The sequence below is a fragment of the Pristis pectinata genome, chromosome 2 (genome assembly GCF_009764475.1).
Source record: "Pristis pectinata isolate sPriPec2 chromosome 2, sPriPec2.1.pri, whole genome shotgun sequence".
NCBI classification, from domain to species: domain Eukaryota; kingdom Metazoa; phylum Chordata; class Chondrichthyes; order Rhinopristiformes; family Pristidae; genus Pristis; species Pristis pectinata.
The window spans coordinates 113,705,717-113,720,396 of record NC_067406.1 but is presented as its reverse complement, the minus strand read 5'-3'; the positions used below and the strand labels follow the sequence as shown (position 1 = coordinate 113,720,396).

The 14,680-nt window shown below is 38.1% G+C and overlaps 1 protein-coding gene across 1 annotated transcript in view; it reads left to right on the top strand.

Annotated features, from left to right (window-relative positions):
- The window catches only part of lrba (LPS responsive beige-like anchor protein), a 626,133-nt gene that overhangs the window by 565,007 nt on the left and 46,446 nt on the right, over window positions 1-14,680 (top strand). The window contains exons 48-51 of the mRNA XM_052010590.1: window positions 499-588; window positions 2,948-3,125; window positions 3,706-3,768; window positions 4,370-4,525. Of these exons, the coding sequence (XP_051866550.1) occupies window positions 499-588; window positions 2,948-3,125; window positions 3,706-3,768; window positions 4,370-4,525 (487 nt within the window). The remainder of the gene's footprint in view (window positions 1-498; window positions 589-2,947; window positions 3,126-3,705; window positions 3,769-4,369; window positions 4,526-14,680) is intronic.

The window sequence follows — 14,680 nt, the reverse complement described above, 5'->3', positions numbered from 1 at the left end:
GTTGAACAGAATACAAAAATAAATTCCTTTAATTTGTGCAAATAGTTGACTAGGAATGCCGTTATTGATAGACTGTTCCATATTTTACTGTTGCCACACTCAGTTATTTTGTAATCAGGCATCTGGCACAGAAAATGCTAATATATGTTTAAGTTTAGTTCTGCTTTTATTTACTGAGAAGTGCAAAACCAGAAGGCACCACACTCTGAGAGACAAAACAAAGGCAAGGTCAGAATTATGGCTGTAGCAGCCAGTTTCTGTTTTTTATCAAATGGAGGGAATGAGAATGTTTTAAGAGTGTTTCGTGGAAATAACATGTACAGTTAAGTGATGAGATAATCCTAGGTGTTAGTGCCAAGCTCCCAACCATAGTGAACATACGGGCTTGATTTTCACTATGATGCAATCCAGACGTGTTGCATGACATTTTCAGGTGACCATTTAGTTTCTAATGCCTGTGATCAGTGCTTCTGTCATGTGCTTGTATGTTTCCTACAGGCTGTTGAAGCCCAGATCCGAAGCTTTGGTCAAACTCCTTCTCAACTTTTAATAGAACCACATCCTCCCAGAAGCTCTGCCATGCAAGTGGTAAGTATGTTGCATGCTATCATTTCCAGTTGCACTTCAGATCTGGTTCCAAATATGGTGTTTGACATTCCGCACTCTGAACAAACATCCAACTGTTTCCATGCTTAATTCATTAATGTTCTTTTGTCCTTGACTGCCTTTGTAGTTATTTCAATCCATTCAAAAGGAACTCTCCGGCCCTGTGTTTCTGTATCATTTATGTGATTATAGTTGAGAGTCAACATACACCTTTTCTGTTGCATTGTCTTGAAATAAAATAATGTAGTTAAGGAACTTGGATGTTGGAAATCATCCAATATTCTTGGAACTAACCTAAAAAGCTTTGAAAATCATTTAAAAACTGAGCCAAGGGTTCTTAATAACTTGTGAAAATGAGTAAATATACTGTGTGGTTTTGTAAAAGTCATTCAGAACACAGAAGATAGTAGGTCTGATCTCCTGTGTTTGTCACTGAGGCATAGTAGAATCAGTAAGGTTAGCCTCTATCGCCTTGGGTGTGGGTGGTAGAAAATGGCCAGTGAACACTGTCCAATAATTCCTTACAAGACTGATAGTTCAGTAGAGGCCAGGAGAGAATAACCAAAGCTTGAAATTAATGGCCAATGGCTACCTTCTATCGTCCATCAGACTTGCACAGTAGGATAGGCATGTCAATGAGATGCCCATGACCACAATCATCTGTGTAACTATATGCAGTGAGATACAACAGAGAAATGGGGAAAATAGTAGATACAGCAGAGAAATGGGGAAAATGGTAGCAAAATTTAGATGTAGGTTTAAAATTTAGTTTTGTGTGGGATAGCATTGGTTTTAGCACAGTGTCAGGGCTAAGCATATCTAGCTATATTCTCTTTGTGTATGATTCAAAGCCAACCAGAAAATTTATTTGGGAGTATCATAGTATAAAAAAGTGTAAAATTCCCTTCCTATTTCTCATATTCCTTTTGTGTGTGTGGGGGGGGGGGGGGGAGAGGTGGGGAATGAGAGACTGGGCAGTGAACTCATTAGCTCTATGCAGGCAGTAGTTAGGTACAAGTTCTTCTTGCAGAAACCTGTGTTGCAAAATCTTAATATCACCCCTCTAGCTGCCTGAGGAGGGTTCAAACGTCAAAATACGTTCTTTCGTGTCTAGCAACATAAAATGGAGCAACATTGAACTAGAAAAAATGTCTTTCCTCGGCCTGGAAAGGAGGGAGAAAGCCTTTTATATTTTTTGGTAGTGAAGAAAGATTTTAACAAAAATGTCGTATAAGAGTGCTTTCCTCCCTTCCCACCCCCCAAAGTTATAGTTTTCCTTTATTGTTTAAGTCACCTAATAAAAATTAATTTAGTTTCACCAAGCAAATTAGCCTTCAAAATGAGGCACAGATTTTAGAAAATAGGGTTGTGTCATGCTGTGCAAAGTGCATCAGTGGTAATTTATGCCAGGTGTAGTAATTAGCAGACAAATGCACAATACATATTTGTCTGCTGAGATTTCTGTTGCCCTATCCCCAAGTGCTTTCAGTGGATCAGATAGTTGGATTTAATTGAGGCTACATCAGATGAGGCATTACTGACACCTTTAATTGAATGAGTGTCTGGGGAGGATTAACTCATAATATTGATTGGCTTTTAGCCACTCTCACAGAAGGGTGTCACTGAAGCTTATTATCCACCTTATTATTTTTGCACCTTCCTTTATGCTCCAAAAATCGAATTGCTGCTTCAACAATTAAAGTATGGGTTGCAGTGCAATATTTCTTGCTTTGTCTCATGACGACATCTGGTTGAATTCTGTTTCCTATTTTTGTCTTTGGTGGCTGTTTTCTCATTGTAGTTTTTGTATGAAATGCAGTAATGTGCCGACTGAAGACATTGTAATTTTATGCAGAATATCTTGAAATGTTTCAACATGACAAATGGAAATGCTTTTATTTATTTCAATTTCTTTAGAATTATAGTTCATGCATTTACACTAATCTATGTTTGTTCAATTTCTTCTTTGTCTCAAATAATTATTTTTTTTCTCCTATAAGGTGAATCTCTCATTCTTTTAACCTATATTTATAGTTTCTGCTTTTTATATTAAAGCAACTCAGTTCTGGTCTAAATAGGATTTCTATATTTAAAATAATTAAAGCTCTTTTTCTCATGAGAGCAATGTGTTTAATGATGCTCAGAACTTCATATCAAAAGGTTTTCAAGGGATGTTATCCACTGTAGGTGCACCGTTGCTCTATTTTCTGCTGCTAACCTATTTCTTCCTGTTTGTCATTTTTTTCCCTTTTTTTTGCTTCCTCCTGTTCCCCCATACCTTTTCTGTTTTGATTTGTATTTGATTTGGGGTTTTGCCACTGAACAGTATCTCCTCCTGCAGACTCCTCTGATGTTCACAGACCAGATGCAGCAAGATGTCATCATGGTACTTAAGTTCCCATCTAACTCCCCGGTCACCCATGTTGCTGCCAACACTCAGCCGGGCCTGGCTGTACCAGCCATTATTACAGTAACTGCTAGCAGGCTCTTTGCTGTGAACAAGTGGCATAATGTTACCGGTGAGTGTAGAGATGTTAGTGACAACAGCTAGATTTATCGTTCTATGAGTGTTGACATGTTAAAAGACAGCTATGCTCTAACATCTGCAATGATTAAACTGAATCTTTTGTTTACTATTATTTAACTGCCCTAACACAGTAAAATTATGATGGTGTTAGAACAATGTAGATTTTTAATTTCTCATTTCTAAGTGTGCTCTGTGTCATTTTCAAAAAATCTGTAAATTTTGACATAGTGTAAATTTATTATTTGTTAAAATATTCTACACAGTGATAGCAGTCAATAGACAGAAAAAAAAATGGGCTGGAAACCAGATGAGGTTTGCTGAATGAAACAAAAATCTGATGCTTGGATCAGAGGAAATCCAAAATAATTCTTAACCCCTTCAAAAAAACTATACAGAAAGGACTCAATGCATTTTGATTCAATGGTAAAATCTTTGTAACTGGGATCAAATTTATCTGGTGAAGAATGCAATCCCAAAAACACGTCCCTGCAAAGCTTAGGGAGAAATGTATAACTTTTTTTCACAGAGCAGTTCTTACAACATCTAATTTACTTATTTATTTACAATTTTAGGCCTTCATGGATCTATGCAAGATCAGCCATACCAGCTGCCAGTTGAAATCGATCCTCTGATAGGTCTGTCAGCTTTCCTTTCTGCAATTCATTACATCCTGTATGGTGGACTGAAGTGAAGATTACTGTTGTTTTTCACTCATGGTGGTTGGGAATGGAATTTTCTTGATAAACCATTTGCATGCAAATTGGAATGCAATGAGCTGTGGATTCACTGGTATTTCATCAACTCTCCCTCGTTGGTTTGCCTAATTTGTACAGGGATAGAACCTGTGTCAGTGAAAATTAATATGGATGCTGTAATAATGTGCGATTGAGAATGCGCATGAAGCACTGTCAGGATAATATTGGATCGTTTCATCACTTGGACTTGTTGATGAGTGTGAATGAGCTGGGTTATGATAAATTGGTGCCCCCGTAATGTAGTGGCTCCATTGCAGAGGAAATTTTCATAATAACAGCAGAGTTCTTTATTGCATTGAGTAGTGAAAAATATTGAAATGATGCCAAGATTTCATCATTAAGGCGATCAGATCTTGGCTTTATGAGCCTGCTGTTCAGAAGTCTAAATTACAGTAATATAACATTTCCAAGCACAAGTTATAAGCTATATTTCTGTGTTGCTGATAGAATACTAATACTGTTTTCTTTTCTTTACTTTTAGCTAATAACACTGGCATGCACAGAAGGCAAATTACTGACCCCTTGGATCAAAGCATTCAAGTCAATTCCCAGTGCTTCGTGATCACTGCTGATAACCGCTTCATCCTGGTTTGTGGCTTCTGGGATAAGAGTTTCCGTGTCTACTCCACCGACACAGGTAATTGCCATTTTCCTCTGCACATTCACTGAACCAGACACAGGCTACGGGTAATCACAGGGGTCAGGATCTGATTTTTTTTTTCTTTTTAGTATTACACCATCTGCTCTTTTTCTCTGCAAAGAAAGCAAGTATCTCTTTTCTGAACTTGAATTAACCCTACAAACAGCCCTTTTTGTTAATTTAAAAAATTTCACTTGACTCACTCCAGAATCAATATAATATGTTTAATGTACAAATTTTAACTGTCACTACTTTAACCTTTTATTGTTTGAGTTAATTTGAAATGTTGCATCTCCTAGATCATCTCCTTGTATTGTTAATCCATTAAGTACACGGACTGATTCCAGGATTGCCAGTGGTTTACTGTTTCTGAAATGATTATATCCAAATTTTTGAATTTGTCTTTTCTAATGTACTTCTAAGGATTCTCCTCGTACACTCAAAACAAAACCATAAAAGGCAGTAGGATAGGTCAATAAGGTGGATGAGAAGGTGTACAGGATGCATTTCTTTATTAGGCACAGTCACAAAATTGGACTTTTTTAACACCGGTTAGTCCTCAGCATAACATTACAGGAAATACATAATTGCATTGATGCAGGTGTGGAGGACATATATGAAGCTGTTTCCAGGACTAGAAAATTGTAGTTAAGAGGAAAGATTGGATAAGGTAGGGTCGTTTTCTGGAGAAAGAAGAGGCTGAGGGGAGACTTGAGTGTAAAAATAAAACAGGCTTCTAAATAAAGTAAATGGGAAGGACTGATTTCAGAAACCATTGGGCTTAGAGAGATGTCAAAGTCGAGTTTATTGTCAAATGCACAAGTACATGTATGTACAGGTACAATGAAAGACTTACTTGCAGCAGCATCACAGGCACATAGCATCAGATACACAACATTCACAAGAAAAACGTAAATTAAACATAAATTATATACAAATTTTACAAAAAAAGACACAATTAGAACAAAAAAAGCTATTGTAGTTCAAAATAGTCATAGTGTTGCTAAACTGAGGTAGTAATTAGGGTTGTGCAGGTTGGTCCAAGAACTGAATGATTGAAGGGAAGTAGCTGTTCTTGAACCTGGTGGTGTGGGACTTCAGGCTTCTGTACCCCCTGCCTGATGGTAGCTGCGAGATGACGGCATGGCCTGGATGGTGGGGATCTTTGATAGACGTTGCCTTCTTGAGGCAGTGCCTCATGTAGATAGTCTGGATGGTGGGGAGGGATGTGCCTGTAATGTATTGGGCTGAGTCCACTACTCTCTGTAGTTTCTTATGTTCCTGTGCATTTGAAGTGCTGTCCCATAACCATGATGCAACCAGTCAGGATTCTTTCAAATGTTCTTTCATGCAGAGGGTAGAAGGGGCCTGGAACTCACCACTTGAAAGGGAAGACAAGATAGAATCTCTCATCATATTTAAACAGATATGGATGTGTACTTGAAGAATCATAACTGCAGGGCTACTGAGCCCATGATGGAAAGTGGGATAGGGTTAGGTGACTCTTTCTGGATCTGGATGAAATATGACGGGCCAATAGTCCTAAATTTTCTGTGATTCTATGAGAAGCATTAATCCTTGAAAAGGCTCTTGCTTTACTTGTTATAGCTTTCTCATAAATTTTATAGACTAGGAAACTAAACATTCTGGAAAAAAAATTGCAGTCAACGTCTTCAAGTTAATGGTACATTTGGAATTTGATCTAAATGGCCACTTTTAAGTGAAACCTTGGTTTTTGGGCACAGTTATCTTTGGTCTATCTAACTAACTACTCACTTAATGCATTTCTTCAGTTCTGCTTTGTACTTTTTGTAAATTTTTTTTCCAAATTGAGAGAGAAAATCCCATTTACTTATTTTTCTTTAGGCAAAATGATGAATGTATGCATTGGACTAGTGAGCACTGCACCTTTTTAATTAATTATTCTGAAGAATTAAATTGATGCCTTTTCACTATAGCGATATTAAAATACCAGCCACAGCATTTGTCTTCAGTTTGGCTCAAAGCATTTCAATGTTACACAATTGGCCAGATGGGTTCTGATGATTTATTTTGATTTGCCAAACTGTTAGCTTTATAATTCTAGTTGTGCATAATATTTTGTTGGAACATCTGAATGGCCACACAGTGGATAATTACTGAATTACTGTCTATTGTTAATCTCAGATAATGACTCAAGTTAAACAGGTTAAATTAACCCTTTAAAAACTGGAGCTGTGGAACATTATCAGCCATGGATATGAAAAAAGATTCTGAAACGAAAATGTGTTGCAGTGTTGGTTTGGACTTCTGCTCGTCAATTCATTAAAGGCTACAAAGATAAAATGAGGACAAACCTAAATACTGATATCGTGTGCTTTTTGCAGCATTTTGCTTAGTGAGATGGAGAATCAGAATGCTGCTCACTGATTCATTTATGCAAGCAAGATAATTTGTTGCAGGCCAGAGAATGAAGCCCCAAGAACAATACTAATGGTGTTTCTGTCAAATACATTTTATTTAGAGATTAGTTTATCTTTTTTGTTCCACAGTTTGTGCTATTATTAATGTTTTCAGGGAAAAATACTCCCAACAAAAGCCCATTATTTAAAAACAAAAGAAATAAAGTATACACACTTTCTTCACTCTACAGTTCAATCAGTTAACCACAATCAGGTGTATGTCAATTAACTGATCAAGACTTGCTTGTTTTAAAAACCATACTGTTTTTAACTAATTATTCTAAAGGAAATGGATAAAGAACAATTGACCAGGTTATGGGTTAGTTAGAAACTCAAGAAATATGAATTGTGATAATCTACAAAGGCTTGAACTGTGTCGAAGAGAGCAGATTAGGGACAGCTGCAGGAGAAATGGACCACATACAAAGCCCTTCAGTTGACTCTGGCTTGCTTCAATTTTCTCACGATAAAATTTGTGCAATTTACTGCTATTTGACTGGAATTTCCAAATATTAGTTGCAGGTAGGTTGTTTAAACTTGTTATATTTTGTATTTATGAATTGAAGCAATTTTGTCCTGCCCTCTGAGCAATTAACAACGGACTAGAAGTACACTTAATGGAACCTGATAGGATGAATGGGAGATTGCAGTGCTGGCCAGCCAAAAATATGACTCGCATGTTGTTTTAAAAAAAAGTTTTAAATATTTTGTTCCCCTCCTATATGGAAGTAATTATCATTGCTTTTAAGAAATAGGATAATTACAACATAGATAATAACAGTATTTATTTGTTTGGTACTTAAAATGTTAACCTTTCTTGGATGGTAAAAAGAGGGAAAAAAAGCTTCATTTGCAAGCAATTTTCATTTTATCAGGAAATCGGTGATTTTTTTTTCCCTGACGTATTCTAGCTTGTATACCCTTCCATTGTCTGGAAATCCACTGTGTAAGAATTACCAGTGTTACTATCAAAGTATATACCATTCTTCATTAATTTTCATCTTGAACATCCAATACCTTTCACATAAAACATCAGAGTTTATGGTATTTCACTTATAAACCCGTCTTTTCCATATTGCCTCTGTTGCTTTATTCCTGTTAGCAATTGAAAGATATTTTTGATAAAAAGTTGAAAAGAGATATCCGGAAGGCCACATGTTCTGCTGGAAGGTGCATCTTATTCGTTTTCCCTACCATGGTTGTTTCCACAGATTTGTTTATACGTGTACCAAATTTTGTTATGAGGAATACTTTCTCTTGCTGCCATTGTTCACCACCCCTCCACCCAGCAACTAAGCATTTTTATTTTAAACTATCTGCTAAACACACATTTCCAGTACCCTCCTTGCCCTCCTTTTGTTTCTATCCACCATAATCTTGCATTCATTCTCCACTGACTCTCCCCATTAAAGGTGCCTCCTTACTCATGTGGCCACATCATTTTTTTCCCTCCATCTATCTTAGTCCTGTTATTGTTCCCAACTCAATAACACTTATGATCCCTTCTTTGGCTCCTCTGTCCTTCTCTAGGCATCCCATGACCATTCCTCCCATCCATGCTGGGCATTGGAAGTGGCACTGCACGAGGCCAGGGGCTCTGATATTCAATAGCACATAAGTCTCAAAGTGCTATGTGCAGTAGAAATGGCCTTGCATGTACTCATATACAGGAAAACCTTTCTGCCACAGTTTTCCACCATTGCAGATAACTGGCATCTTGGAGACAGTCTTGGGTTGCTGATGACATGATTGGTGAGGATGACAATGGTATGCTGAAATTGTTATTGGAGGCACAGGGATGCTGAGGACATGATCAATGTGGCAGCATTGACTGATCTATGCATCTGGGACGTAAATAGGTGGAGAGAGATTACAGTGGGGATGAGCAGAAGGCTGGATAGGGTGTTGAGAAGGAAATCAATAGTGGTGGGGACAGTACAGATGAGAAGATTGGGGAAGAACAACATCTTGTATATCTGTCAACTGTTTTGGATGAGCTCTTTAATCACGGAGCAGCCTTCAGCTCTGATTAAGACCACCTCTATTGTTCAAGAATCACTCCTAAGCTGACTGAAGTGTTGGTCTTTTTTGATGTAGGGTCCTTTTTTTATCTTCTCACCTGTTGTGATCATTATATTCCTCCCAGCTGTTATGTTCATGGTCCGTTGGAATTCTCTGTAATACCCACTGATCTCAGCAATGCCTTTAAATTCCTCCATGAACTTCTCCTCAGCCTCACTCTGATTTGCTCTTCCCTCTCTATAAATTTTATATTCACAATGGAATTTTGCACGACTTTAATTGTGCTTTGTACACCAATTTATGTAACTACTTCACATGTCCATATCCTCCATGCATATTATATTCTGAAAAAAAAACTTTTAAAATTGTTAAGCATTGTTTAAGATAAATTTTTTCTGATTAATACTTGAAAACCAGAAAAATAAGAATTCAATGACCAGGAGAAGAATAAGGTTGAGTACGGCAATAGTGTTCACTAGGCACAAATAGATGAGACTGAGGTAAGTGGAGAAGCTGAACAGGGACTTTGCTCACATCCTGAGAATGAAAACATTGCTGATGTGGCCAGCATTTATTTTCCATCCTCTCTTCTGCTGTTGATGTTGCAGTTCAATAAAGAATTGCAGGATTTTGACCCAATGATGATGGAAGATTGACCTTGTATGTCTGACTGTGTGGCTGCAGCCACACACATCTAGGCAAGTGTAGAGTTTTCCTTTGTAACCTAGGTGTACCTTGTAGGTGATGGCAAGACTGGGGATTGGGAAGGCAAGCTTCATATTATAGCCTCTTAACTCAGTGGAAGCATTGAGTTTGTGTTTGTTGGTGATCTTCAGGATGCTGATTCTATCTTGGCACTGAAAATGCCACTGAATCTGCCAATGAGATACATTGGCTTGGCCTTCATTTTTGTGTAATTGCCCAGCAGCAGTATGCCATTTGCCACTTAATTATCCCAAGCCTTGCTATTGTCCATGCCTTGGCTGCATACAAGCAGGGACTGTTTCATTATCTGAGGAACAGTGAATGCAACAGAATACTGCAATCATTAGCATTTCTAGCATTATGATTGAAGGTTATTTCTGAAGTAGTTGAAGATAGTTGGCTTCAGAATGCTGCCCTGAGGAACTCTTGCAACATTCCAGAGCTTCCAACAATTGCAGCCGTTTTCCAGATATGATTCCCACTCATGAAGGGGGTTGTTTCACATCCCCAGTGAAACCCATTTTCGGTTCCCTTGTGCACACTTGTTCAATGTTGCTTGATGTCAGACTGACGTGCTTCTCTGGAATTCAGCTTTTATGTCCTTGTTTAGACCAACTCTGTAATGAAGTCTGGAGCCAAGGTGTTTTTTTGCAGAATCTAAATTGACTATCACTGAGCTGGTATCACTTGACCATACTATTGATGATTCCTTCTAATACTGATAAAGCAGGAATTCGCCAAACTGGATTTGACCTGTTTTCTGTGTTCAAGACACAACTGAGCAATTTTCCACTTTGTTGGCTAAAGGGAGTGTTATAGCTGTACTGAAACAGCCTGGCTTGGGGTACAGCAAGTTCGGGATCACATGTCTTCAGTGCTACAGCTGGGATGCTGTCGAAGTCCATACCTTTGCTGTGATGAGTTTCAGCTGTTTTGAGTTTTGTTCTTTAAATGAAAACAAAGAAACTACAGGTGCTGTTAATCATGTGTGTCAGTAAACAATTCAGAATAGAAAAGCAACTATTGTTAATATTTTGAGCACGAGTCTCATTTGAAATAAAGCTTTGAGAATTCATCTGTAGTTTGTTTGTCTTTTACAAAAAGTAGAAAATCTCAAGTTGTCACAGAACAAGAGGAGGCACAGCATGCATCCAAGATTAAACATTGGGAAATTCTATAAGGTGCACATATTCAGAATGCACAGATGTGGCTATTAACTCTGTCCTGGAGGGAATTTGCTGACAGTCAGAACCTGGGCTCTTGAGACATTGGCTATAGCCTTGAAGGAAAAGTTTGAAGGTATTAAAGCAAAGAAGATAAACTAAATAGTATCATTGTGAGCTTTTTTTTAAAATAATTTGTTCAAAATCTTACACTGGAAGCAAGAATTTGCACTTACTATGGATAAAAAGGCAGGAGTTTTTTTTTCCAATAGCGACATTGGAGTTTATTCATTTTATGTTCTATATATTTGGTAGGTTATTCTAGTTACTTTCCAGACTTCAGAATAATGAATTCCTTGCCTCTGCCATTTTTTTTCTATTATTCCTTTGTGCAGCAGGAGCATTGCTGGCAAGCCCTGCCTTTATTGTTCATCACCAATTATTCTTAAGGTGGAGGTGAGCTGCTTTCTGGAACCACAGCCGCCCTTGTGACGAAGGTACTTGTGGCTGTTAGATAGGAAGTTTAGGATTTTGACGAAGCAACCATAAAAGAACAACAATGGATTGTTAAGTCAGGATGCTGCAGTACATTGAAGGGGGTCCATTACTTTTGCCCTTCCAGATGGCGGAGGTCACATTTAATAAGATTATATCATAAAACCCTTGGTGATAGGTGCAGTGCATCTTATAGATGGTGGTACACACTGCAGATAGTGACAGTGGTGGAGCAACTGAATGTTTAGTTTGTAGATGTGGCATCCATCAGGGGCTGTTTTGTCCTTGATTGTGTTAAAGTTCCTGTGGGGTTTTGGGGACTCATTTGAGCAAGTGGATAGCATTCTGTCACACTCCTGAGTTGTTAATAGTTTGACTGTATGGGATTTTATAATGGTAATACTGTTGAATGTTAAGGAGGATTGGTTAGGTTCTTCTCAGAAATGGTCACTGCCCAGCACTTACGAGTTGAGAATGTTATTTGCCACTTAAGAATCCAAATCTGAACATTGTCTAGGACATATTACATTTCAACTGAAAATTCTTCACCATCCGAAGTATTGCAAATAGAATTGAACACTGCAATAGTTAGTAAACGTCCCCACTTTTGGTGGCAGGAAAATCATTATTGAAGCAGTTAAACACAGTTGGTCCCAGGAAACTGCACTAATATCCTAAGGCAGAGACCTCTTGAAATAATTGTCTTCCTGTGTGCTTCCTGCAACTAAAGTCAGCTGACAGTTTATCCGTGATTCCTATTGTCTTCAATTTTGCTTGGGATGATTAATGCAAATATTGGCTTGATATAAAAAACAGTCACTCTCAGCTTATCTCTGGAATTCAGCTCTTTTGTCCCATGATTGAACCAAGATGGTAATGAATTCTGGAGCCAGGTTGCCCTAGTAGAAAACTAAAATCCATATCAGTGAGCAGGTTATTCATGGATAAACACTCAGGAAAACAACATCTTCCATCATTTTGTTGGTGAGTGAGAGTTGACAAGGCAGCAGCTGGTTTGGATTTGACTGTCTTTTTGTGGGCAGGAGTTAACCTACAAAATTTTCCATTTTGTCGGGTAGATGTCAGGTAAATGCCAGTGTTGCAGCTATATTGAAACAGCTTGGACAGAGGCACGGCTATTTCTGGAGCACGTCATCAGTTCTGCAGCCAAATTTTGGTGGGATCCATAGCCTTTGCTGCATTTATTGCCTTCAGTCATTTTTTGATATTAGCGAATTGCTTGTGGACTGAATTTTTTTCAAGGAGGTATCCTGGGGGAATTTGAGATTGATCATCCACTTTCAGCATCTTTAAGCATAAATGTCAAACAACTTCTTTCCAGTCATATTCTGGGCTCTCTCATCAATGAGCTGGAGACATTAATGAAGCTTCTTCCTCCTGTTTACATTTCCATTATCTTTCATGACTGCATAGGCATGACTTGCAGAACTTTGCTTTAATCTTTAATGGGATCACTTACTTAATTCTGTCTGTAATTTTGCTATACCAGTTTAAATCTATCTTAATGATGTTGGCATTTCATCATGGAGGTACACCTGGAGCTTCTCCTAGCATGCTCTTCTACATTTCTTGTTGGTCCCAGATTTGATAGTATTGGTAGAGTGAGGAATATGCTAGACAACCTGTTACAGATTGTAATAGAATACAGTTCAACTGCTGCTGTTGGCCTGCATCATTGTCTATTCAGTTTTGAGCTACCAGGTTTTTTTTTCTAAAGACACCCCATTTAACACAGTGATAATGAGATACAATATACGGTGCCCTCAATATTAAAATCTCTGCAATGCCGATGCAGTTGCATGCCTGCCAATAATGCAATTGCAATCAGATGCATCTACAGCAGATAAATTTGGCAAGAATGAAGTCAAGTGGATCTTTCTGCTTGTGTTTGATCTCTCACAATCTGTTGCAGATGCAATTTTATAGCTATGTCCTTTAAGACTTGGTTGACTTGATCAGCAGCAGTGCTACTGAGCAACCTAATGATGGCCAGCTCCAACTCCCACTGTTCCATGAATCTGCTGCCCTTGTAGTGCTGCTTCCAAGTGATGCTCATACTGATTCATCATTTGAGAGGATGGTAGATGATGATCAAGAGGTTTTCATGCCCATCCATAACCTGATGCAGTGAGACTTAATGTGACTTTGCGGTCAATAAGCACCCTAATCACAGTTTTCTCCTGAGTATATGCTGCAATGCCAGGACTGCTGATGGAAAAGGCTGGGATGTAATTTGAAAGAAATGATTCCATGAGATTAACAATGTCATCCTCTTTAAATACACATTCCCAGATGTCTGTGAGGAGAGTTGCAGGGTTGGTTAAACAGGATATACTATGCCAGTGCTTAGGTGGTCTGTAGATTTATTGTGTCATTTGGCAGAAGTAGCCTGTTAGGCCATTTCTGATGATGATTAAAAGACAACCACATTCCTTTGGCTCTAGAATTACACATAGGTCAACATCCATACTTGTTTTTCAAGAAAGGCATTATGAGTTTCCAGAACAATAAACCAACAGCGTTATAGTCATAACAAGGCTCATGTCTACAGATCAGACCTCTGCATTTTGTTCGGCAATCCACCTCTCCAAATCTGATTTAAGATTAGATTCCTCATTCATTTGAATTGAGATTCCCTGCTTGGAGATTAATGGTAATTTATTTATTTTGTCACTTTATTTTATTTTAATGGTTTAATTCTTCAATGTTTTAATTTTATTTTTCAATAATTTTAAAAATTATTTGCAGTAATAGCTGTGGAATTACATTCCTTATTTTGTCAGAAAGCAAAACTCCACCCCTAGCTTTGCCTCCTATCAATGACTGTTAGACAATCTGGAGTGGAGCCTCAACAGCACACTGCTCGAGTCCTAATCATCACCGAGTCCTCACTACACCTCATCTAACACCTCCTGGGTGCAGAAGGTCAGCTTAATCTGCCCTTTGCACCCATTCCAGGCAATTGAAGCTTGATTTGGCCCATTATATGGCAATGTGAAAAGAAATGCTTATATATTAGAAGGGCATGGTGTGTGGAAGATTTTACTACTTTGCTAACATGTTTTTACCATTACTTCAAAAGACCTTTTTAAAAAAAAAGCGCTATCAGAGGTAATAACCTAGCAGCAATGGTGCCTTATGGGATTGCTAGTTGACAAAATCTCACATGATGCACCAAATGGTAAAGGAACATGGTGTAGGTGTGCTTTCTTTCTCTGGTATGTACTGCTAGCTGTGCTGGAATTGGGTCTCCTGGTCTTACATGGTTGGGCTAGATCTGAATATCTAGGTCATTTTGAAGGGTG